Raw genomic sequence first — 24083 nt, 5'->3', positions numbered from 1 at the left:
TTACTGATGAAATCTGAGTTTTAATCCAGGCATTTGAAAACAAGTGAAGTGCCCATATAATGTAACCAATCGTTCGAAGTTGATATAAAGAGGTTCAAGTTACATTTGATCAGTAAGTACTTTAGCCTTGTCTGTAATCAGGGTCAATTTGACAAGGGATTTACTAGATCTAGAAATGAAGAGTTATTAGCCTAAGCAAATCTGGGCTGATTTCAAAAATGATAATTATGTTTATGATAAGCACTTGGCTTTTAGAATGGTTTTTTTTGCTTCCATCCTCTTATTGTTTTGGTCACTATGGGGAAAAAATAGGACTGATGAGGGTAAAAACATCCAAGTACTGCAGAGTTTGATTTAGCTTAGCAATTAGATACATTTTTATAAGTGCTACTAATTGTCCCCTAAAATAAACTAGAATGCTATGAAAATGGATGTCACAGTCTAAAATTACTCATCTATTTCAAAATCTAATTCATAGCTTCTACTTAAATGTTTACAGATTATAGTTAAAAAAATAAGAACTATTAAAATTATAAAATGTGTAAGTATAATTTATGAGGAATGTATCATTCATGATTTAATTAAGTAGCTCATTGCAGCTGTTCAGGTTCATTTCTGAACAAAAATATCCTGCATCCAGCAGTACTATTAAAGACCAAAAGTTTTACCATGACAGGGTTTGCTTTTCCTTCACCTTTTTTTTTTCTGAAAGTGTGAAGAAAATAAAGAACACAAGAATCTAGAAAGCTGGAAGATAACACTTTTTAAAATGTGGAAAAAATTAATAGAAGCATAGCAGTGCTCCATGTTCAAGCCCGGAGCCTTGGAATGGAATTAATGTGGAGTTCCTGGTATGGCCCACATTGGCTCCCCAGCCTAGAGCAGCCAAACTTAAGAATCATTGAGAATTGTTGATGGGGCTTACTGAAAATATACATATGTCCAGAGCCTCAGACTGCTTAGTTCTAGGTTCAAACCTGGAAATATGTAGTTGGTAAGGTCCTCAGGTATATCTGTGGCTTCCCTGGTGGCTCAGAGGTTAAAGCGTATGCCTGCAATGTAGGAGACCTGGGTTCAATCCCTGGGTCGGGAAGATCCCCTAGAGAAGGAAAAGGCAACCCACTCCAGTATTCTTGGCTGGAGAATCCCATGGACAGAGGAGCCTGGGGGGCTACAGTCCACGGGGTCACAAAGAGTCGGACACGACTGTGCAACTTCACTTTCTTTCAGGTGTATCTGATGATCCATATAAGGGAAGTGCTAGTCTAGTTCCAGGGGCTTTGAGAGATAGTAGAGGGACCTGAAATGTATCCATCATCCTGTTACCCAGTAACTTCAAGTGAGCCTGGAATCTATGTTCTGAACCAGGTAAGAGACCTCTAGGCTAATTCAGTCCTTATATTCCAGAGTCTCAGATTCCAATGCCGAATCCAAGGTGAATGATGATAAGGGGACTGGAGATCAGAGGGCTTGGAATCTAGTCTTATTTTTGCCTCCAACCAATTGTGTAAAATCAATCTCACCTGCTTTATAACCATCTATAAAATAAAGGAGGTGGACTAAGTGGTCCCTAAGACCAGGATTGCAAATTGGTAGCCTCAGGCCACATCCAGCCTGCAGATTGATTTCTCTACATGATGTTTGAAAATAAAAGTTGGTTAGTTTCCCAATAGGGAGATCCCTTGGCCCCAAATCTAGATTTTCAGCTTCTCTTAGAAAATTGGAAATTCTGAGCAAAAATGGGCCCCTGATTCCTACCCAGGAACTGTTGCCTGGTAGGGTAGGGTTTGTTCCTTTTAAAAGAGCTACAACCTCTTATATCCCAAAGGTAACCACACTTCCTACCCACCAGTCTGCTCTTACATTGTTTCTGCTGGGCGCCTGGAGGTTATGGAGCTGTTGACTCTTGCCTCTAGGTCATTCTCAAGACTAACAACCTTTGTCGGTAGATTGCATCCTAGGAGTGGGTCCTTTAACCAGGCTTAAGTCTAACTGGTACCTCAGTAGCTACTTGGTCCTCCTTAAATTTTGAGTCAGGAAAGCAATCTCTGCTGTTCCATTTTTAGGGCCTAGGGAGTTTTTAAGAGAGAAACAAGAGAGTAGGAGCCTGAAGGAATGTGGCGGCTGCTTCTTCATAAAGGATTTGAAAAGCTGAAATTTCTCTGTTTACAAATTCCTAAGTACAATACACCCAAGTGGGCCTTATTTAGGCCAAATGTTTGTATCATGGGTTATGTGCTGTTCCACCAAGAGTAAAGACATTGCTAAATTGCCAGGTTTTTGCAAATTATAATGAAAATTGTATGGCACTGAGTCCAAAATCCTTGTACCAATATAATAATTACTGTATGACTGGAGTTACTGAAAGGAAGTGGCTTTTCTGGGAAAACAAAAGTGGGAAAAGTTCTGTTTTGCTTTTTAAGCATCTTTAGCCTAAAGGTGGGATAGTTGGGGTTGAGGGACTTGGGGAAATGCTGTTGAACTGATATAAACTTGATGGTAAAGGAATCAGATCTCACAGTTATTGGCAGAATTGACCTATTTAAGACATGTGTTTTTCATACCACTTACTCCTAAACACCTTCAAAATACACAAAATGCCAAGAGTGGCCAGTGTAGACAATAATCTCAGCTTCCTCAGGCAAATTACTGCCCAAAACACACCCCCTATGATCAATTCATTCAAGTCAAACATTTCTTGGTTCCCAATTATGGGCATAAGTCTATGTTATAAAAATTGTATAAAATTTGAGCCCAGAAACTAGTATATACTACAAATATCTATGTAAGTGACCAAAAATACCTACTGGATGTTTTAAAGGATTCTATTGTTGAGAAAAGAATGGGAGAAGGCTATTATTTAGGTTGGGCCTAGAAGGATGGGTTGAATTGGACGGTAAAATAACAATGATCATTTAGGTAATGGACCTAACAATAGCACACATGTTTGAGGAGCCTTGAATGGTCTGCTATGACTGGAATGAAAGCTTCTTGGGTGATGAGGGAAATAAAAAGAAGTGAGAATTGGCAAGAAATAAGGCTAGAAAGCTAAATTACAGCCAAATCTAGAAGGGTTTGAATGCCATGGTAAGGCATTGGAGCATTATTTTTAGGGAAGAGTGATATTCATCGCAGGTTTTGAGACAGGCCTTGAAATTAACATACTTTTATTTTAGAAAGATAACTCTCCTTGCAGAGTGCAGCATGGATTAGAGAGGTAGGGGAGGGGTAGTGGCAAGAGACAAAGTTGTTTTGAGGTTGAAGGCAATGTCACCCCACTCCAGTACTCTTGCCTGGAAAATCCCATGGACAGAGGAGCCTGGTAGGCTGCAGTCCATGGGGTCGCTAAGAGTCGGACACGACTGAGCGACTTCCCTTTCACTTTTCACTTTCATGCATTGGAAAAGGAAATGGCAGCCCACTCCAGTGTTCTTGCCTGGAGAATCCCAGGGACTGGGGAGCCTGGTGGGCTGCCATCTATGGGGTCACACAGAGTCAGGCACGACTGAAGTGACTTAGCAGCAGCAACTTAAATATTTGTTATTATTTTCTTCCTGAAACTAAAAGATAAAATATGTATTAATTTAGGTTTTGTCCAATGATGTGGTTTAATGTTAACTTAATATTAGATTTGAGTAAGAGATCACCCAGGAAATTGAATTATTTTGTTAAAATAAAGGATGTGTGCATGCTAAGTCACTTCAGCCATGTGCTACTCTTTGATACCCTATGAACTGTAGCCCACTACTCTCCTCTGTCCATGGGATTCTCCAGGCAAGAATACTGGAGTGGGTTGCTATGCCCTTCTCCAAAATAAAGGATATATGTTATTTTATCCTAATACTCCTTTTTATTAAAGTATAGTTGATTTACAATATTATGTTAGTTTCAGGTATACAGCATATTCAGTATTTTCACAGATTATATCCTATTAAAGTTATTACAAGATAATGGTTATAATTCCCTGTGCTATATAATATATCCTTGTTGCTTATCTATTTTATACATAGTAATTTGTATCCCTTAATCCCACACCTCTAATTTGGCCTTAACCCCTTCTCTCTCCTCTTTGGTAACCACTAGTTTGGTCTCTATGTCTGTGAGTCTGTTTCTGTTTTTCGAATATACTCACTCGTATTATTTCTTGAATTCCACATATAAGTGACATCATACAATATTTGTTTTTCTCTAACTTGCTTCACTATACATAATATTCTCTAGGCCCATCTACATGGCTGCAAATGGCAGAATATTATTTTTTATGGCTAATTTCCATGATATATATATAGAACACATCTTTAGCCATTCATCTGTTGATGGACTTAGGTTGCTTCCATGTCTTGGCTACTATAAATAGTGCTGTTATGAACATTTCGATGCATATATCTTTTGAAATTAGTGTTCTTATTTTTTCTAGATATATACCCAGGAGTGGGATAGCTGGATAAAACAGTAGTTTTAGTTTTAGTCTTTTGAGGAATCCCCATACTGTTTTTCATAGTGGCTACATCAATTTATATATCCTAATATAAAGATCCCTTGGACTTCAAGGAGATCCAACCAGTCCATTCTAAAGGAGATCACCCCTGGGTGTTCTTTGGAAGGACTGATGCTAAAGCTGAAACTCCAATACTTTGGCCACCTCATGCGAAGAGTTGACTCATTGGAAAAGACTCTGATGCTGGGAGGGATTGGGGGCAGGAGGAGAAGGGGATGACAGAGGATGAGATGGCTGGATGGCATCACCGACTTGATGGACATGAGTTTGGGTGAACTCCGGGAGTTGGTGATGGACAGGGAGGCCTGGCATGCTGCAATTCATGGGGTCGCAAAGAGTCGGACATGACTGAGTGACTGAACTGAATATAAAGATCCAACCAGTCCATCCTAGAGGAAATCAGTCCTGAATATTCACTGGAAAGACTGATACTGAAGCTGAAACTACAATACCTTGGCCACCTGATGAGAAGAACTGACTTATTAGAAAATACCCTGATGCTGGGAAAGATTGAAGGCAGGAGGAGAAAGGGACAACAGAGGATGAGATGGTTGGATGGCATCACCAACTCAACGGACATGAGTTTGAGTAAACTCCGAGAGTTGACAATGGACAGGGAGGCCTGGCGTGCTGCAGTACATGGGATTGCAAAGAGTTGGACATGACTGAGTGACTGAACTGAACTGAATACAAAGAAAGCTGAGCACTAAAGAATTGATGCTTTTAAACTGTGGTATTGGAAAAGACTCTTGAGAGTCCCTTGGACTGCAAGGAGATCCAACCAGTCCATCCTAAAAGAAATCACTCCTGAATATTCATTGGAAGGACTGATGTTGAAAAGCTGAAACTCCAATACTTTGGCCACCTGATGTGAAGAACTGACTCATTAGAAAAGACCCTGATGCTGGGAAAGATTGAAGGCAGGAGGAGAAGGGGATGACAGAGGATGAGATGGTTGGATGGCATCACCAACTCAACGGACATGAGTTTGAGTAAACTGCAGGAGTTGGTGACGGAGTCCTGGCATGCTGTAGTCCTGGAATGCTGTAGTCCACGGGGTTGCAAAGAGACTGATGTGACTGAGCGACTGAACTGAACTGGATATACTCTCTCATTAAAAACTAGTATAATTAAAAAAACAACAATGGTTCAGTTATTTAAAAACTTCCCCCTCCTCCTTATGAATTTCCTAGGGTCTTTTCCTCTTCCTCTTTTTCACCAATTCTAACTAAGCACTATTGCAGTACATTGGAGCAGTATTACAAAGTCTGGGCATTATTATGGAGATAGTAATATTTCAGATATATTTTGGGGGCCTGGGTGATCCTAGAGATACCTGTTCTGTCCTGCTGTCAATAGCTGAGAATGTCATTAGACATATGGGATGAAAACTATCAAGTCAAATGTGGTAATAAGTCAATAAACAAAAAATCTGATCATGACAAGAGGTAGGAATGTAAAAGAAACATTACCCACTGAGAGGAAGGAAAAACATAACATACACACTAATATTTCTAGTATGTTTTACGTTGGCCCATTAAATATGGAACCTGTTTTGGCCTCATGGAAGGATGGATGATTTTCAGTAGATTCCGCCAATGATAGGCCTTTGAGGATTTTGAAGGGGAAAGGTAGCCCTTATGTATAAAATACAATTACAACCATGTGAAATATCTTCTTGCTGGGTCTGGTACTACGGCACTGCACTGAGATACTTAAAATTTCAATTCTTGTAAAATATGGAAAATGACAGCTGATAAGGACTATAAAGCTGCTTCATGAATTTCACATAACTTAGAATACAGTCTGCCCATTGAGATGCAAGGCTGAAGAAAAATTCCATAGAATGAGGAAAGGCTGCACTTACTATTTCCTTCTTTGGCCAGTACTTTTTATTATTTCTGGAGAACTATACACAAACTGCTTTATAAGTTATTTTCATTCAATATAACTACTGTTAATTACAAATCAGTATTATCTTCATAAAAATAATACAGTCTTGGACTGTTTTAATTGGAAATAGAACAAAGAGCACTAAGTACACTTACAGAGTTCACATTTTTGAGCAAGGAGATGTCACTTGCTTCCAAGTTCCTAGGGATGCCAGTGAGGGACCCTAGGGCCCTATGGCAGCAGTCCTCTGCCATGCAATCATAAAATACACAGCAAACTTAAGAGGATCTGCTCCCTTTCCACCCATACTCCATGGCCAAGTTTAGGGCCTCCAGAGCTAGACAGGCTTGGGTTGCTTAATAGCTGTGTGATCTAGAGCAAGCTACCTAACCATCCCATGCCTCAGTTACCAAATCTGTAAAATAGAGACAATAATCTCCTAGTGGGGGTTTGAGTGTTAAATGAGACAATTCATCCAAAGCAAAGTTTATGTCCCCTAGTGGGCAAAAGCATCCTTTCCCCTTGACCAGTGATTTTAATAGGGTACTCAGCACACAATGAGTGCTCAAAATCCATTAGTTATTATCATTTTGTATGGTCATTGTATTGTCATTAAGGGCTTCCTTGGTGGCTCAGATGGTAAAGAATCTGCCTACAACATGGGATACACAGGTTCGATCCCTGGGTCGGGAAGATCCCCCGGAGAAGGGAATGGCAACCTACTCCAGTATTCTTGCCTGGTGAATCCCATGGACAGAGGAGCCTGGTGGGGCTACATCCATAGGGTTTCAAAGACTCAGATGTAACCGAAGTGATTTAGCACACACATGTTGTCATTAAGGAGCAGTAACTTAAAAAACCTCTTTGTTTCTTTGCTCGGCCTTGATGAGAACATGCAGACAAAGGGTCAAATGTGTGGAGAGGGGAAGGATGAGCCACAAACTGGATCACCAGCTCCTGGAACTTTTGTTAAATGTAGTGATATTTTTTTTCTGCCACTAAGGAGAAGAAGGTGACCCACCCCTTGGCTTCTTCTTGATATTTTCAGATTTTATCAGGCTCGGCAGATGCCCAAGTAAAGAGAATGTTGTCACATTACCAAGCCTGCTGTACAGGAGAAGGGAAAACTATAACACGATTAAATCATTTGCATGTTATTCTACAAGTTGCGCTCTGGTGAACCACGTCATCCGTGAATGTAATTTTCATGTATTTCTTCACCTCTCACCTTCTACCACCGCTATTACTTAACCCACTGACCCAGATAGCTGCTTATTAACATTTAATACATGTCGAAATGTTAGTGGGCTTTGAACAAAACGTGAACAAGTTTCTGACTTGCTTTTAGCTCTTCGCCCTTGAACCATTACATGAGTAATTCTTTACAGCTCTGCTCTGCCATTGCTATAAACATGGCACAGATATTTTTTTTTAAAAGATAAAAATGAACAATTTATGAAAAGAGTTGTCACCCCCAAGACATGTAAGCTTTCATTCATTTACTGAATGTTGATGAGCCCCTATTATGGTGGATGTTCTGTGCTAAGGGCTCAATGAGTGAATGTGGTGGTGGTTTTCCAGTCGCTGTTCTGGTGGAAGCAGGGGATGGGGGAGCTTGGGAGACACAGACAGGTAAATGGGTGATTATAATACAGAGTGAGAAGTCCTAAGACCCAAAAGGTGTGTCAGCAGTCACACCAATTGAAACACATGGTGGGGCCCCTAACTTAGCCTTCAGGGGTTAGAAATGTTCATTGCCTCCATTCAAAAACAAATATAAAGAAAATTATCCCCATTATCCTCATAAATAAAGAAATCAGTAAAGTAAGTAAGTGGATAGGTCAAATGGATGATAAAAATACAAAACTCTAGGGATTTCCTTGATGGTCCAGTGGTTAGGATTTTGCGACTCCATGCTTTCACTGCCAGCCAAGGGTTCAAATCCCTAATTGGGGATTTGATTCCACAAGCCATGTGGTGCAGCCAAAAAAATAACTACAAATCTCTGTCTGACTGATTTCACTTAGTATGATAATCTCTAGGTCCATCCAGAAACTAATACAACATTGTAAATCAACTATACTTCAATTAGAAAAAAAATTCAGTCGAGGGGGAAACTGAAAGTTAGTGACATCTGAAGTGTGTATGCTGGGATATGCAAAATGCAAAAGTATTTGAGGATAGGAATGTTTAATTTGACATAAGTATTTATTAATTCCTAAGTTTCTTTCAGAAAATACTTGACACGGCTAAATTTGGCAAATAGCAACTTTAAAAAAAATTTTTAAATGATGCATGAACCGACTTGAATAAATGTTCAATGAGTACAAAAAGAAAAAGGGGAAGAAAGTGAACCTGCCTACTTCGTTCCCCCTTCCCCAAATCTACCCTCCTTGCCTGAGATGAACAGTTAACAGTTTGATGTGTATCCTTTTAGAAAAGTAGTTCTATATTAGGTGGAGCCATCTAAAACTGCTCTTTTAGTTGATCAAAATGGTCAAATGATCAATACCTTTGCAGGACGCCACCTAATATTTAGTCATCTGACACGTCCTACTCTGTGACTTGCGTTTTTCTTTAGCAGCATATCTTTAAACGCTATGTGAATAAACAGAGATCAACTGTATTTCTTTGTCATCTAACATCTCTACAAGGATCATTACAAAAATAATCTTGACATGACAGATTAAGGCCGATGATGGTGGAGCTGCTGGGAAAATTACTCATAATTTGCTACCGTTTGAAAAATAAACGGCTCGCCTGAGTTCAGCCTGACCAGAAGACCGGTTCTTTCTAAGGGGCCCAGTGTTCCTGGGTAAGAAGCTTTTCAGTTTGCAAACAAAAGAATGGCCCATCCCCTCCCCTGTGTTAGGCTGGCTCTTGTTGCTTCTTGTAATTTACCTTTCAGCCACCCAGCGTTCTCCCTCTGCACTGCCCGGGCTCCAGGCTGTCTGGGAGAGAGGCTGGCTGGCTCCAAGACCCAGAGCCCATAGTCTGCAACTCAGACTAAGTTTTTGTGTTAACAACAAATGTTAACTTGGTTTCTGATGATTGCCGGAGTCTTAGGCTAGTACCCTATCCTCCTAGATTGTCGTCTAGTATAATTTTTCATAATTGCTATCTTTCATAATAATGCCCTCAGAAGGCAATTTGAGTGGAAGTAGCCTTGGATTTATGATCAGAAAACTTGCCTTTAAGTGTCTGCTCCATTGTTTATTAAAATGGATAGACTTCGGCCAAATCGCTTCTCCTCATTGAACCACAATTCGTTTTAATAGCTATAGAATTAAGATAGTTTAAAAAAAAAAAAAAAGATCTCTCATTTATTGGGTGTTTACTGTATACCAGGTACTGCTTTCAGCACTTTGCATATATTAACTCACAGCCCTATCAGGTGGTTGGGGTGATATTTTAACCCTATTTTACAGATGAGAAAACTGAGGTGCAGAGGTTAAATATCAATAACTTGCCAAGAATCACATAGCCAGGGAGCAAAAGGAATGAAAGCCAGAAACACAGTACTTAAAGAAGTTTAAAGAGTATGGGAGGCTTTAGCATCTCTTCTTAGGGCTTTCCAGGTGGCTCAGTGCTAAAGAATTCGCCTGCCAATGCAAGAGGGTCATGTTCAATCCCTGGTTTGAGAAGATCCCCTGGAGAAGGAAATGGCAATCTACTCTAGTATTCTTGCCTGGGAAATCCCATGGACAGAGGAGCCTGGCAGGCTACAACTCTTGGGGTTACAAAGAGGTAGAAATAACTGAGGGGCTGAGCACACACACACACGCTCACACACATAGCATCTCCTCTTGGCCACAAGGGCAAAGAGTTGGTGTTTGTTTTTTTCTTTTAACTACTGTCCCCATATCAGAGTCATCAACATTTTGGAGCTGGACATATTTCTGGAGAATCTCAGAAGTATGTCAAGGGCAAACCTCTCATGTTAAGCGAGAAAGATGCTGGGCCCACAGCATTTAGGGTAGCTGAGTCAAGTTTAAGCTTGCTGATGAGCTTGTCGGGGCATAGATCTTGCTGCTCACTATTCTCAGTCATTCCCATGGTTTTTCCCACTTGCTTTAATACCACAAACAACTTAAAAAACCAAACACTGTTTATTGTGGAGAAAGTTAAACATCTACAATAGTATAATGGGCCCCAGGGGTCCCACTACCCAGTTTCAACAATCATTAGCTGCTTGGCCAATCTGGCTTCCTCCGTATTCCCACTCACTCTCCACCTACCAGCCCTCATTGGATAATTTTGAAGGGAATCTCAGGCATTATGCTAAGTCACTTCAGTTGTGTCCAACTCCCTGTGACCCCACAGACTGCAGCCTGTCAGGGTCCTCTGTCCAAGGGATTCTCCAGGCAAGAATACAGGAGTGGGTTGCTATTTCCTCCTCCATCAGGCATCACACATTTCATCATAAAAAGTTCAGTATGTATCTAAACTATAAGGACTCATTTAAAAAAATATTTATTGAAGTATAGATGATTTACAATATTGTGTTAGTTTCAGATGTGTGGCATAGTGGTTTGGGTGCGTTTTTTTCAGCAGATTATATTCCACTAGGGGTTATTATAAGTTGTTGGGTATAATTCCCTGTGCTATACAGTAAATATTTTTTGGTTATCTATTTTATGTAGTAGTTTGTATCTGTTAATCCTATATCCCTAATTTATCCCTCCTTCCACCTCCTTTTCCCCTTTGGTAACCAAGTTTGTTTTCTGTGAGTCCTCTTCCATTTTGTATATAGATTCATTTGTTTGTTTGTTTTTTAATTTCACATATAAGTGATATCATATAGGGCTTCCTTGATAGCTCAGTTGGTGAAGAATCCACCTGCAATTCAGGAGACCCCTGTTCAACTCCTGGGTTGGGCAGATCACTGGAGAAAGGATAGGCTACCCACTCCAGTATTCTTGGATTTCCCTTGTGGCTCAGCTGGTAAAGAATCCACAGTGCAGAGACCTGGGTTTGATCCCTGGGTTGAGAAGATCCCCTGGAGAACGGAACAGCTACCCACTGCATGGACTGTATGGTCCATGGGGTCACAAAGAGTCGGACAACACTGAGCGACTTTCACTTTTACTTTATAGTATTTGTCTTTCTCTGAGTTATTTCACCAAGCATAATATTCTCTAGATCCATCCATGTTGCTGCAATATTTCTTTTTTTTTTTTTAAAGGCTAAGGACTCTTTAATATTAGCACAATGCTATTATCTTAAAAATAACAATAATCTCATCAAACAGCCTATCAGGGTTCCAATTGCCCTCCCCATTTACCACTCACTTAGGCCCCTGGTGGCTCAGATGGTAAAGAATCTGCCTGCAGCGTGGGAGACCCAGCTTCGATCCCTGGGTCGGGAAGATCCCCTGGAGGAGGAAATGGCAACCCACTCCAGTGTTTTCTCCTGGGAAATTCCATGGACAGAGGAACCTGGCAGGCTACAGTCCATGGGGTCGCAAAGAGTCGGTCATGACTGAGCAGCTAACACTTTCAACTTCTTTTAAAATAGTTAATTTGCAGCAAGCAAATTTTGAACTTTCAACAAGTACAAAAGACTGTGGAGGATACAGAGATGGTAGGGAAAAAAAATCCTTACCGTTTGGTTCTGAGCAGTTGAGTATGAAGTTGAAAACCCACTATCGAAGTGAAATAAACCATATGCAGAGGGAAGCAGCACAGATAGATGTTTGCTCATTGGTTCCGTGGGTTCAAGTCCATCTCCACCACTTACTAACAAGGTGGCCATAACTAAGTCACCTGATCTATCAGTGCCTTCCTCTCCTTATCTGTAAAATGGGGCTAAAGATAGATTGACCTCTAAGGGTTGCTTGGAAAAGCAATGGGTTAATACAGGCAAACAGATCAGCACATAAGCATCATAATTACTCAACAAACATTATCTATTATTATTAAATCTGGAAGTAGTTATGACCCATTAATAAGTCTTAAAGGCATTCTATAGTAGAAAGGTGGGGAGTTCTGGTTATTATGCCAGGAATAATTATAATACACAATAATAATTACTATGGATGATGAGGATGAGGATGAGGATGAGGATTTTGGCCAGGATTTATTTTTTTTAATGTGCAAGTCAATTAAAGTTAATTGTCAACCACAATTTGCTAGTGAGTTTGCACTTGCATCCTCTCTCTCTCTCATTCTCTCTCTGGGTTCACACCCTCCTCCAAGCTGAGGACAGAAGGACTCAATCCCTGCAGACACATCTCCAAGACGTTTCTGTCTTAAAGGGCCCAAGGGATAGAAGAGATCTGATTCCGAATTGAAATGAGGTAGCCATGGCGGAGAGGTTGCTGTAATCTTTATGCTTAGAGTAACCATTCCTCCTGGATTGTTTGGTTTATGCCTGTTGTCCCTTTTCATTCTTCAAAGTGTCTCAGGCCCCTTCCTCATGCTCACCCCTACCCTTGCCTGCTCTGTATATACCCCATCTCCACAGTCACTTTAATCACTGGGGGCCAGCAGACAAGCCACAACCAGAGACACTTCTGTCACTGGGAACGGTTTCTGCTACAGCACTGGAGTAACAAGGACCATGTTAGTATTGCTATCCCTTCAATCATGGAAGTAGTTTTTATCAATCAAGAATGAAGGGAGTTTGAGAGTAACATGTACACAAGACTATATATAAAATAGGTAAACAACAGGACCTTCTGTATAGTGCAGGGAGCTATACTCAATATCTTATATAACCTACAATGGAAAAGAATCCTAAAAAGAATATATACATATATAATATATATGTGTAACTGAATCATTTTGCTGTACACTTTATAACACAACATTTTAAATTAACTATCCTTCAATTAAAGAAAAAGCAAAGAATGAGGGAAAGGTCCCTAATCTGAGACCATTTCGTTGCAAATTTCAAGACTGCTAAAAAGATTAAATAATTCTATTCTTTCCCTCCCTCATCAATCAGGATACCTGATTTATATGTATTCTTTTTTGTGTGTTTTAAATACTTTTTTCCTCCTGGTATTTACTTGATCATTTAATACTTTCTATCTTAAAGCAAGTTTTTCTTCCTCCCTTTCTCCTGCAACGTGACTTCTTTATCAGAGCCTAAGAAAAATGTCAAAGGTGAAAAGGTCATGGCATTTAGTGCGTGATTAAGACAAACTTGGATTACACAAATTTATGACAACAATAATAATTTCAGAAAAAGAAGCTAGATTTCTTGGAGCCCAAATAAAATTTGGTAAAATAAAACTTAAAGAAAAAGGCACCCTGCTAGACGCACATTTATTAGTAACTCCATCTTGATGACATTCAGTCCCTACTGTGTGTATCACAGCTGTGTCTTGTGCAAGGCCTTCACTGAGACCCACAGTTGAATTACAGCACAGTTTCCTCAAAGAATGTATTATTTAGTGGAAAGGCTATGACAAGGTTACAAATAATTCTAATAAAAGGCAAGGAAAGATATATGACTTCAGAGATGCCTGAGCCATGTGCTGAGGAGATTTATGGAACACAAATGTGACTCTTAAGTTTAGAAATACTTCTGATTCTGGGAAGTAGCAAGGATTTAGATAAGAGGCCCTATCGAGTTGATTTTAATTAATTTATTTTTTTTACAGAGACCCAGGAAGAGTACTTGCTGTTAAGTATAATAATCTTTTAGTTTCATCTTTTAAGTATAAAAAGTATATATATATATATGTGTGTGTGTGTGTGTGTGTGTGTGTGTGTGTGTTAATTTCCAAAATATATAAGTACTAAGTACTAAAATACATGAATATGTATATATTTATATATACATATAAATGACTTCAGGATTTAAAAATTGACCCCCAATCCCCTAGAGGAAGAAATGGCAGCCCACTCCAGCATTCTTGCTTGGGAAATCCCACGGACAGAGGAGACTGGCGGGCTATACTCCATGGGCCCACGAAGAGCGGGACTTGATTGAGTGACTGAACACAGAGAGGCTCTCTCTACCTACTCTGCCTGCCTGGCTTGTGGGATTTCAGTTCCAGCCCAGGGATCGAACCAACTGGCAGTGAAAGCACTGAGTCCTAATCAACTGGACCACTAGGGAATTCCCTAGATTCTATTTTCATCTCCCCTTTCCCACCAGCTGGATCTTTCAAATCTCCCTCTTCTGGTGTTCTCACCTCACCCTACAAACTGCTCAAGGCTTCCCAATCTCCCTGTGGTCCTTTGCCTCATCCCTTCCTTTTTTTATACCACTCAATTTCTTGAAAATGTATCTAGCAATAAATCCTTGGCTCCATCTCTTCACCCCTAATGTATCATTCAACCCACTGCAGCCTAAATTCTGGTGTCATAAACTCTGTGTGTGTGTGAGTGTGTGTGTCTAGGTGTGTGTCTGAGTGAGAGAGTATGGATTTAGTCACCAATAACCTTGAGGTTGAGTAGGGAGGTGACTTATCACAGGAATTATGTACCAGGGTATGGAATCAGCCTGCCAAGGGTTTGAATCCTGGTGTAAATTTAGTGTAAGTTACTTAACTTTCTTGAGCCTCAGTTTCCTCATCTATAAACTGAGGGTACCAAGAGTACCTACCTGGTAGAGTTACTGTGAGGTTGAAATGAGTTAGTTTCTATCAACATAAAGAATTTGGAACTTGCTAGGTGTTGCCTGGAATGTGAAGTCAAGTGGGCCTTAGGAAGCATCACTACGAACAAAGCTAGTGAAGGTGATGGAATTCCAGTGGAGCTCTTTCAAATCCTGAAAGATGATGCTGTGAAAGTGCTGCACTCAATATGTCAGCAAATTTGGAAAACTCAGCAGTGGCCACAGGACTGGAAAAGGTCAGTCTTCATTTCAATCCCAAAGAAAGTCAATGCCAAAGAGTGCTCAAACTACCACACAATTGCACTCATCTCACATGCTAGTAAAGTAATGCTCAAAATTCTCCAAGCCAGGCTTCAGCAATACGTGAACCGTGAACTTCCAGGTGTTCAAGCTGGTTTTAGAAAAGTCAGAGGAACCAGAGATCAAATTGCCAACATCTGCTGGATCATGGAAAAAGCAAGAGTTCCAGAAAAACATCTATTTCTGCTTTATTGACTATGCCAAAGCCTTTGACTGTGGGGATCACAATAAACTGTGGCAAATTCTTCAAGAGATGGGAATACCAGACCACCTGACCTGCCTCTTGAGAAACCTATATGCAGGTCAGGAAGCAACAGTTAGAACTGGACATGGAACAACAGACTGGTCCAAATAGGAAAAGGAGTACGTCAAGGCTGTATATTGTCACCCTGCTTATTTAACTTATATGCAGAGTACATCATGAGAAACTGGGCTGGAAGAAGCACAAGCTGGAATCAAGATTGCCGGGAGAATTATCAATAACTTCAGATATGCAGATGATACCACCCTTATGGCAGAAAGTGAAGAGGAACTAAAAAGCCTCTTGATGAAAGTGAAAGAGGAGAGTGAAAAAGTTGGCTTAAAGCTCAACATTCAGAAAACGAAGATCATGGCATCTGGTCCCATCACTTTATGGGAAATAGATGGGGAAACAGTGGAAACAGTGTCAGACTTTTTTTTGGGGGGGGGGCTCCAAAATCACTGCAGATGGTGACTGCAGCCATGAAATTGAAAGAAACTTACTCCTTGGAAGGAAAGTCATGACCAACCTAGATAGCATATTGAAAAGCAGAGACATTACTTTGCCAACAAAGGTCTGTCTAGTCAAGGCTATGGTTTTTCCAGTGGTCATGTATGGATGTGAGAATTGGACTGTGAAGAAAGCTGAGTGCCGAAGAATTGATGCTTTTGAACTGTGGTGTTGGAGAAGACTCTTGAGAGTCCCTTGGACTGCAAGGAGATCCAACCAGTCCATTCTGAAGGAGATCAGCCCTGGGTGTTCTTTGGAAGGAATGATGGTAAAGCTGAAACTCCAGTACTTTGGCCACCTCATGTGAAGAGTTGACTCATTGGAAAAGACTCTGATGCTGGGAGGGATTGGGGGCAGGAGGAGAAGGGGACGACAGAGATGAGATGGCTGGATGGCATCACTGACTCGATGGACGTGAGTCTGAGTGAACTCCGGGAGTTGGTGATGGACAGGGAGGCCTGGCGTGCTGCGATTCATGGGGTCGCAAAGAGTCAGACACGACTGAGTGACTGAACTGAACTGAATTGAGGTGTCGCGATTTCCTATTATGATTACAAGGCAACTGCTGCATTTCTATCTTATTTGACCTTCTTAAGAGATAGGCAACACCTGAACACACCCATGCCCCTGAAATCTCCTTGAGCCATAGCTCTCTCTCTTTGCCTTTCTGACCCTTGCTTATCAGGATCCTTTGTCAGAACTTTTTCTGCTTATCCCTTAAATGTGGGCGTTTCCCTAGGTATGACATCAGCCCCCTGTTTTCTTCCCGAGGGACACTGCATCGGGGTGATCTACTCCATCGGGGTGATCTTATCCAAACCCTCGGCCCCCACCACTTCGCTATGGCCAGGACCCGTGCTGAGCTCCAAGACTGCACGTCTAGCTTACACAGCACCCATGGGCACCTCACACCCACCAGGCCCGACTCCACATCCTTCACGTTCCATTATAAGCCTGCTTCTGTGTCTTGCTGAAGGGAAGCACATTGGAACTGACATCAGAAATCCGTCCCTCTTTCCACTCCCCTTTCACAGCACAGTTGGGGATCAAGGTCTAAGGTCTGCTCGGTATTTCTTTTTCACCCTTTCTCACCATTCTCACCTCCATTAACTTAATCCAGTTCACCACTCTTCTTGTGGATCACCACATTAGGCTCCTGACTATTTTCTCAAGTTTTGGCTCCTTTTCATTTACCCTTCACTGAGTCTTCCCACTATCTTTCTAAAATGTAAATCTTAATCACTTCTGGCCCCAGAGTAGTCCTGTAGTGACTCTTCATAGCTTCATTCTTCATCAGAGGATGAAGTTCATGGTTCTTGGCAGGAATGATTCTTGTTTATCTCTGTGGTCTCCCATTCCTGTAAGGCCCTGATTCCCTGGCTGTGCTGCACCATACACCCTTCCCTAGCTGTGCTGTGATGAACTACAGCGTGGTTCATCTGCCTCATGCTGGTTCCGGCCTCTAGCCCTTTGCACGCCTGCTTTCTCCCTCTCCCTCTTGGCCCTCCTCTCTTCTGCATGACTCAGAATCTGCCAACTCTTTGCGGGAGCTTCATGAGGCCACTGTACAATATGATCAAGGATCTCCTCTGCATTCAAAATCACCCTGGGCAGACTTCTTTTAGAGCACGTATAATAATTTCATCTTTGACCCCCTGATGTGTCCCTCTTCTTTCTCTGCAAATCCCATGAGGACAGCATCTGTGTCTTGTCCAACTCCACATTCCTAGCACCAAATAGAACACACTTAGGTGTTCAACAAATACTGCATGAAAGCTTGTACTAAGAGCACACATCATCTTCTTTTGTCCTCACTAACTCTGAGTATTATCATGAAAACAGAATCTACCAATAAAGATCATATACTCATTTCTCCCACTTGATCGACTTTCAAATCATTACTGGAAAAATAGGGACTATCAAGGAGCAAATTTGAAAATGATTGTCCCCTCAATGTACTAATTCCATCTTTAGGAATCTATCCTAAATAAGTGATCAGAGGCAGGGACGTTTTATTCACCAAGATCATCACCAAGTAATTTATGATAGGAAAAAAACTGGAAAAAATAAAGGAATGATGAAACATCCAGAATTATGGTACATATATAGGGTTGACTGAACATTATATTACCATTATATGGTATGTTTCCAAAGAATTGATAATGATTTGGGACAATGCTTGTGTTATGATTAGTGAAAAAGCTAGATAGAAACCTACCAAATATTGTAAAATCTTAAATCATACAATGAAAAAAAGAAGTTAGAATAAACAGAGAAGAAAGATTCAAAAGAAACATAACAAAATGAACCCTTCGGTAATTATACCTTGGGTGATTGTTGTTTTGTTTCATTCATTATCATTTTTGGTATTTTCTAAATTTTCTACAGTAAGCATCTTTACTTCTACAATCAGAAATATAAAAAATTTCAAATTACAGATTTGGGCTGTGTGAGGCTATAGTGAACCTTTCTGGTTCTCTTTGTGCGGCAACATTCCTCCTCAGTTTTCCTTTGAGAACACAGCCCTCCACATTCTGAAGCCTTGTGATGTGGATGAAGTGGGCCCCCAGCCCTGGCTCCAGGGATAGGCATGTGACCCAGGCCGGGGCATGTGACCCAGGCCTGGCTGATCCTTATGTTCCATCTGTCTGGTTTCAGTGACTGGTTCTAGATGAGCATGTGACTTAAGCCAAGTCAGCACTTTTGTAGGAGATGTTCCTGAGGGCAGAAAAACTCTGCTTGCATCTGCAATGAGCTGTAAGTCTAGAGCTGCATATGAAGTCAGGAAAGCAATACAGGGAAGCATTGCTAAAGGATGGAGATGAAAAAGAATACATGTGTGTATGCACATGCGTGTACACACAGACATACACATCTTCAAGTCCTGATGACTGAGCTCTTAGACCTAGGAAAGTCTGGAACATCATCATCCCTGGACTTTCCAGTTATCTGAGCTAATAGGTTTTATGTTTTTGTTTGCATAAGTCAGTTTGAGTTGAGTTTCTACAACTTGCAATCAAGAGCCCTCACTAATACAATCATGAAAACAATAAAAATATATAAAGTATAACTCATGAAAGGGTGCAAGGGCTATCACAAAATAGTGCAGAACTGGTCTCACACATGAGATGTAAACTATTTCCATTATTGTAAATGTTTCTACTGGACACGATCTAAAACCTAGTGCATTCCATGGCATTTCACTCATAGCACCTTCTACATGCCTCCTTTAGGACAGAGCTAGCAGAGGATATTTTGAAAAATAGCTAATAACCCTAAAGGCACTAGGACTGATGGTTCTCTGCCATGCCTGGCCTTAAACCTTTAATTGCTATATCTGAGGAGATTTGGGGTGTTCTTAAGGGGAGTTGGGATGAGAAGGTGTTTAGGGAAGTAGTGTTTGTTTTTCTCAGTACAGAAAGATTTCAATATTCTCCCAACCAATATGGCCACCCTGGGTATATACAGGCTGAACATGGACCCTGTTAACAGATATTTTAGTTTCTTATTGGGGTATCTGTTTTCCCTCCTGGAATGAGAATCCTCTAGGCAGAGACGCCATCTTATTGGTTTTGTAGCATATGCTTACCTAGATGCTCATAGGTGTTTTTGAAGAGAGAACATGAATGATAGTCCAGCATTGTATAATTCTCTATTTTTTTTTTTTTTCTGGATAGAAGTTTCCTGCCTAGAATTAAATTGCAATATGGTCTCTTTTCTCTTCAATCTTCTGAAGACTTGTTATCCTCTCCAATATCAGTTGACTGAAGAAGAAAATTGTAAATTTTCTCTCTCAGGCATAATGTTGATATTTTAACACATAGTGATTTTTCTCCCCACTATGAAATGATTTTAGAAATAAATCAAGATCCCAGAAACTTATCATTGCTCTGAGTGGTACCTTATATCTCTGTCATTTTCAGAAAAAGATGTGGTCTGATGGTCCTGAGTACAGTACCCTTTGAATTTCAGTCATCCCATAGCTGTGTGACTTGAACCTTTTGCTAGGACATTGGACTGTGGGTTCCCACACTTGACTCTAAGGATTGTGGCGGGGTGCCCACACCTGTCTAAGAACAATAGTCCTCCCAGTGCCTAGTTCCTCCTTGCTCTCCATAGACACTTAAGTGCTTACTGAATAAATAAATATATTTAAAGAGAGGTGATCATATATCATATTGATCGAGTAGTGATAATTTTTAAGTGATTAGCTAACTTTGAAAGTTACATTTCTTAAACCAGTTTAGGCCCTACCAACATGGAACAAGGGAGCTTTCAGTATGAAATAAGGGGAGGAGGAGAACTGGTTAATGATAAATTTTGGCTGCTACTTTAGAGAAGAGTCTAAATGCATCTAAATTATTCCACAGCTCTTTCTTATGGGCACTTTCCATTTATTTTCCATTCTGAAGAGAATGGAGAGGTGTCTTACTGATTTATTAGAATGCAGAGGGAAGACTCATCATACCTGGAGTCAATCTTAAAATGGCTGGGTCTCCCCTCTTTTAACTGTGTGATTTTGGGCCACTTTTAGAACTGAAATAATAAATCTACCTACCTCACAAAGCTGTTATTGTGAGCATGAAATAACATTCAGCATAAGGAGGAACTATAAAACCCTACACAGATACTGTTGTTTCCTTGGGTAAAGCACTTCCTAGGCCGTGAAAAACTTGGCTTAAGAGGATCATTTTACTATTGTTCTGCTCTTGGTACAGGCTAGGGCAGCTAAGAGGAACACAAGAATCCCCACCCTTGTAACTACCTTCTGATAGAGAGGCACAGAAAGAGTACAAGGGGGAAAAAAAATAGACGCTCAGAGGGCTTAAAAGTACAAGAACTTTGGCTCAAAAGGGTTTGAAAACTCGAGCTCGCAGAGTAAACTTCACAAGGCCCCTCCCTACCCCCAAAGCCCCAGTCTCCAGAAAGGTCTCGGCAGAGGCCAAGCCGACCAATAGAAACCAACTGTGCCCTTACAGATTGAGGAGCAGGTGCAGAAACTGAGCATTAAAAATTACCTACGCCTGGGCTCAGCCTTCTACCGCAGCTCCTGTAGCCACGTTTGGTCCTCCTCGAACAACAAGAATACAGAAGAATGTCGGGGCCCAATTCCGCTCCCCCCAAATTCCTGTTCCCCGCACCCCTCCACCACCAGCGGCGTCCAGCCTCCTCCCTCGGGAGCTTGCTTGAGGGGCGGTGGCGGACCTTTATTGTCTGGGGAGCATCTGCCAGGTGGCGGGCCGATCCCCTGATGTGCGCGTGGTGCCCAGCTTCACAAAGCGCGCGGCGGGCAACACCACTCTCGTCCGGGAACATCACCGGGGAGGAGAGGTGGAGAGATGTATGGGCTCTGGGGTCGTGAGCGCGGGGCGAGGGCCGACGTGCCCAACCACTCCCCCCGGGATCAGCACCTCGAAAGAACAGGGGTCAGACACCGCCGCCAGGGAGCTAGACCCAGACCAAGGCGAGGAGGGGCGCGCAGAAGGGGCGTGGCCGCCGCGCAGGGGGAGGGCGCTGGGAGGAGCGGCCGCGGCTTGGCGCTCGCGGCTCTGGGGGCTCGGCTTTGCCGCGCTCCCGGCACTCGGGCGAGAGCCGGAACGTGGAACAGAGCTCCGGTCCCAGCGCAGCCACCGCGATGAGAGGCGCTCGCGGCGCCTGGGATTTCCTCTTCGTTCTGCTGCTCCTGCTCCTCGTCCAGACAGGTGGGAGGACGCTGCGGGTACTCGGACCGCGCCTCCCCCCTCCCCCCCCGGCGCAGCCTGTGCCCGTTAGGGTCCGAATACGTTGGGGTGGCTGGGGAGAGCCGGCTGCCGGTGCGTTTCAGCCTCGGGAAGATTCGGGGCGGCCCCGGGACTCTACTGCGCCCTGCCCTGCTCACCTGCGCCGGGAGCCCTCCTCAGCCGGTGGTGGGGGCGCTGAGCTGCGAGTCTTTCAGGAAGGCGGGCGGCGAGGGGCTTAGGCTGAGGGCAGCGGGTTGTGTGTGAGTTTAGGGCTGCTTTTGTGAGGAGGGCGAGCTGAGCGGGGTCAGAGGCGGGCGGCGAGGGAGTTCTCACGCAGCGCGTTATCTCCGCCGGCTGAGGCGCGGCGGTTGCATCCTTTTGTTAAAAGTTGTGCGTGAGAACCGGCCCGCAGGTTCTCAGCCGCGTCGAGGGCGAAGTTGTAGGAGAGCCTTTTCTTTGCTCTGCAGCGGCTGCTTTCCAAACCGCGGCGCTCTTTGTGCCCCAGAGCTGGGGACGCACCCGCTGCCTCCTCTGCTCCAGGCGCCACTCTGGACCGGAGTCGAAGGCTGCGGCGTCCTCGGGTTCCCCAGTTATGCTTTTAGCAGGGGGGAGCGTGCGGCTCTGTGGCCGCGAACCTGGAGGTGCGGCTTCGGAGACAACTTGGGCAGGGGTGTGGAAAGCAGCCGCTAGGTTGCAGACTTTGCTTTTGTACATCCCGTGCCCGAGGCTCGCCCCTTTCTGCCGCGTGCCGTTTCTTTCCTGCAACGCGCCTCGGAGCGGCTGGTGGCTGCGTTTGCTGCCTGCTCCCGCGGGAGACAGGGATGGCGCGCATAGACATTGCGGTCCCCGACCCCAGCCGCCGCCCACGCCCGGCCAGAGTGCCCGGCCAGGTTGACTGGGCTCTTCCAGCACCTTCGGTGTGTGCGACCTCTAATCGCAGGTCCCTGTTTTCTTTGGGAATATTGAGAATCGCAACACAGCCTCTCGCGTGATTTACTTAACGGCTGCCCGAGGTGGGGGGTGGGAGATGGAGTGGAACTTTCAGCAAATCTTACTTAAATCTTAAAGCTGTTGTGAAAATCGGTTATATCTGCGCGGGAACTTGGGTCTTCAGGTGGAGTAGGAGGATTTGTAGACTCCTGGAAACCCTCAATCACATTCCTGCCCCCTCTCTCTTTTTCTGGGTGTCTCTGGTGCGCAAGCGAGTGCAAGTCGCCCAGCTAACCCCCTGAAGCTCTGCTATTTCCCACGTCGTTTTGTTTTTTTTTTTTTTTTTTCTAAACCCTTAAGGCTAACTTGATGATGTTAGGATAGAAAGTGAGTCTGAACTGGAATTCAAGGGCTCCAGAGGAAGCATCGCTATGAACTATTGTGGAACTGCCTCGTCAGTTTTCTGACTGCTGGTCAGTTTTCCCATAAAATCTTAAGGCATTGTGAGGGCTTTCCTGTGGGGGAAGAGAGGTAGGAAGGATCATGACGAGTGGCCGGGTTCCGGTGGCTGATTTGACCGCCTAAGCTTCAAATGAAATGTTTGGTCCCTTACATCTTGGTGCCTTGACATTTTAATTAATTTCATTTAAGACATGTGCACTGGACCTGATGGGGGCACGAGAACTACCACACAGACTGTTTCCCATTTTTTGGAAAATTAAATGAATAGCTTCCTTCTTCCTCAGAATTAGCCTGCTCCATCCTAGAGAATTTTTTTGGCAGAGGGGATTTTAAGGTCTGGCTCGCGGGGGGCAGTGTGGGATAGTGACAAAGGCTCGTGCTGCCTTTCTGGTTCTTTTCTCAGCTTTTATTGGCTGCGTGCCATTGTGCCAGTCCCTTAAATTCAGGGGAGCACAGCGTCCTCCACGGGGTAGTGAGGGGTCTGCACCATGAAGGATTCCTTGGGTCCCAAAGTCTCCTCTTTCAGTGTCCTGAGCATAGACTGTCTACTTCTGAACTCTTACCCTGAATCCTTCCTGCCTTCTTGAAATTCCACTGCCTCTCCTGGTCACAGAGACTCCTTGGTAGTACCCCACTCGTCTGCCTCTGGTTAAAGCAGCAAGGTGTGTGTTCTCTCACATGCTTGCCTGTAGTTTCTCTTTGAAGGAGATGCCCACTCTGCAGGATCCTCCATTTCCGCCCCCCCCCCCCCCCCCCCCCCCCCCCGCCTCCACTGCAGTGTTTACAACTCCTGTACCCAGCAGGATGAACCTGCAAGGAATAGTGAATCATACCCTGCCCTCGTTCCTGCAGGTGTGAGGCTAGAGTCATCCTCAGCAGCTGGACACAGAACATTCTGGATTATTATCCTGCTGGAAATAACATGACGCTTTTATACAGGAAACCCAGATACTTCATT

At 43.0% G+C, this 24083-nt stretch overlaps 1 protein-coding gene and 1 long non-coding RNA gene across 5 annotated transcripts in view; one reads left to right on the top strand and one right to left on the bottom strand.

Moving 5' to 3' along the window:
- Positions 1-3421: 3421 nt before the first annotated feature.
- LOC147370667 (uncharacterized) lies at positions 3422-22766 on the bottom strand. Of its 3 annotated transcripts, none has more exons than XR_015166148.1 (3): positions 21219-21455; positions 21036-21084; positions 3422-3560 (listed from the first exon to the last, which is right to left on the bottom strand). It is a non-coding gene; the product is annotated as an uncharacterized LOC147370667 (long non-coding RNA). The 3 variants fall into 3 exon arrangements; XR_015166149.1 differs by lacking the exon at positions 21219-21455 and adding an exon at positions 21892-22766 and having other exon boundaries at positions 3440-3560; positions 21032-21084; XR_015166147.1 differs by having other exon boundaries at positions 3440-3560; positions 21032-21084.
- The window catches only part of KIT (KIT proto-oncogene, receptor tyrosine kinase), an 87338-nt gene continuing 84847 nt past the window's right edge, over positions 21593-24083 (top strand). For both annotated transcript variants that reach the window (XM_086407663.1, XM_086407662.1), the window contains exon 1: positions 21593-21715. In XM_086407663.1, the coding sequence (XP_086263789.1) occupies positions 21649-21715 (67 nt within the window). In that variant the 5' untranslated portion in view covers positions 21593-21648. The remainder of the gene's footprint in view (positions 21716-24083) is intronic.

The sequence above is a fragment of the Bos grunniens genome, chromosome 6, assembly GCF_055505025.1.
Source record: "Bos grunniens cultivar Pamir isolate PY7600 chromosome 6, Bosgru_T2T1.0, whole genome shotgun sequence".
Classification (NCBI taxonomy): Eukaryota; Metazoa; Chordata; class Mammalia; order Artiodactyla; family Bovidae; genus Bos; species Bos grunniens.
The sequence above is the reverse complement of the archived record's forward strand: the minus strand, read 5'-3'. Positions and strand labels throughout refer to the sequence as shown.